Source organism: Mus pahari, chromosome 8, assembly GCF_900095145.1.
Source record: "Mus pahari chromosome 8, PAHARI_EIJ_v1.1, whole genome shotgun sequence".
NCBI classification, from domain to species: domain Eukaryota; kingdom Metazoa; phylum Chordata; class Mammalia; order Rodentia; family Muridae; genus Mus; species Mus pahari.
The window spans coordinates 47,693,300-47,694,352 of record NC_034597.1 but is presented as its reverse complement, the minus strand read 5'-3'; the positions used below and the strand labels follow the sequence as shown (position 1 = coordinate 47,694,352).

General features: G+C 40.2%; 1 protein-coding gene across 1 annotated transcript in view; it reads right to left on the bottom strand.

The window, feature by feature from the left end:
• Window positions 1-1,053, bottom strand: part of Parp4 (poly(ADP-ribose) polymerase family member 4) — a 72,117-nt gene that overhangs the window by 6,424 nt on the left and 64,640 nt on the right. Inside the window, exon 29 of the mRNA XM_029541818.1 lies at window positions 354-449. Coding sequence (XP_029397678.1) covers window positions 354-449 — 96 coding nt within the window. The remainder of the gene's footprint in view (window positions 1-353; window positions 450-1,053) is intronic.

Sequence of the window (1,053 nt, the reverse complement as noted above, 5' to 3'; positions counted from 1 at the left end):
CAGTGAGGTTTTTTTTTTTTTTTTTTTTTTTTTTTTTTTTTTTTTTAAGTATTTTAAGATGGGTGTGGTGGCACTGATCCTAGCACTCAGGAAGCAGAGATTTGTGTAAGTGGATCTCTGTGAGTTTTAGGCCAGCCTTGTCTATACTATTTCAAAAAAAAAAAAAAGGTATTTTTATTTATGTGTGGGTTTCTACAGAGGCCAGAAGAAGGCACCAGATACCATGGAGGTAGAGCTGCTATTGTTAGCCATCTGTGGGTGCTGGGAACTGAATTTGGGTCCTGGCTGAGCCATATCTCCAGCCCCAAAGTGACTAAATAAAAGTTTAATCTTAAATTAATAATAATACATACCCGTTTCTCAACTGCCACAAAGCTTGTAAATTGAGTAATAAGAGAATTTTCTTTACTGAGTTCGATAATCAGAGATTTCATGATGTTTTTCTTCATCTAGGAAAGAATGAAACTATGTCAGTTTGTTTATATGTAATGAGCTTAAAGGCTGTAAAATAATCCAAAGTGTTTTTGTGATGAATAAGACATTTAATGTATTCATTTCCTTCCTTTTTTTTTTCAAAACATATTTTTTTTTTTGAGATAGTCTTACTATATACCCCCAGAACTTGCTATGTAGTCCAGGCTAGCCTTGAACTCACAGAGATACACCTGCATCTGCCTCCTGATTGCTAGCATTAAAGGTGTGAACCACTCCTGGCTCATCCATTTCTTCCGAGAAAGCATCCCATGTATCCCATGTATCTTAGGCTGGCCTGGAGCTCAGCTATGTTGTTGCTGCTGACCTTGAACCCCTGCTCTTTCTGCCTCTAACTTCCCAAGTGCTGGGATTACACGTGTGCAGCATTATACCTGGTAACACAGTGCTGGATACTGAACTCAGAGCCTTGTGCATGCGGATACTGAATTCAGAGCCTGTGCATGCGGATACTGAACTCAGAGCCTGTGCATGCGGATACTGAACTCAGAGCCTGTGCATGCGGATACTGAACTCAGAGCCTTGTGCATGCGGATACTGAACTCAGAGCCTGTGCATGCG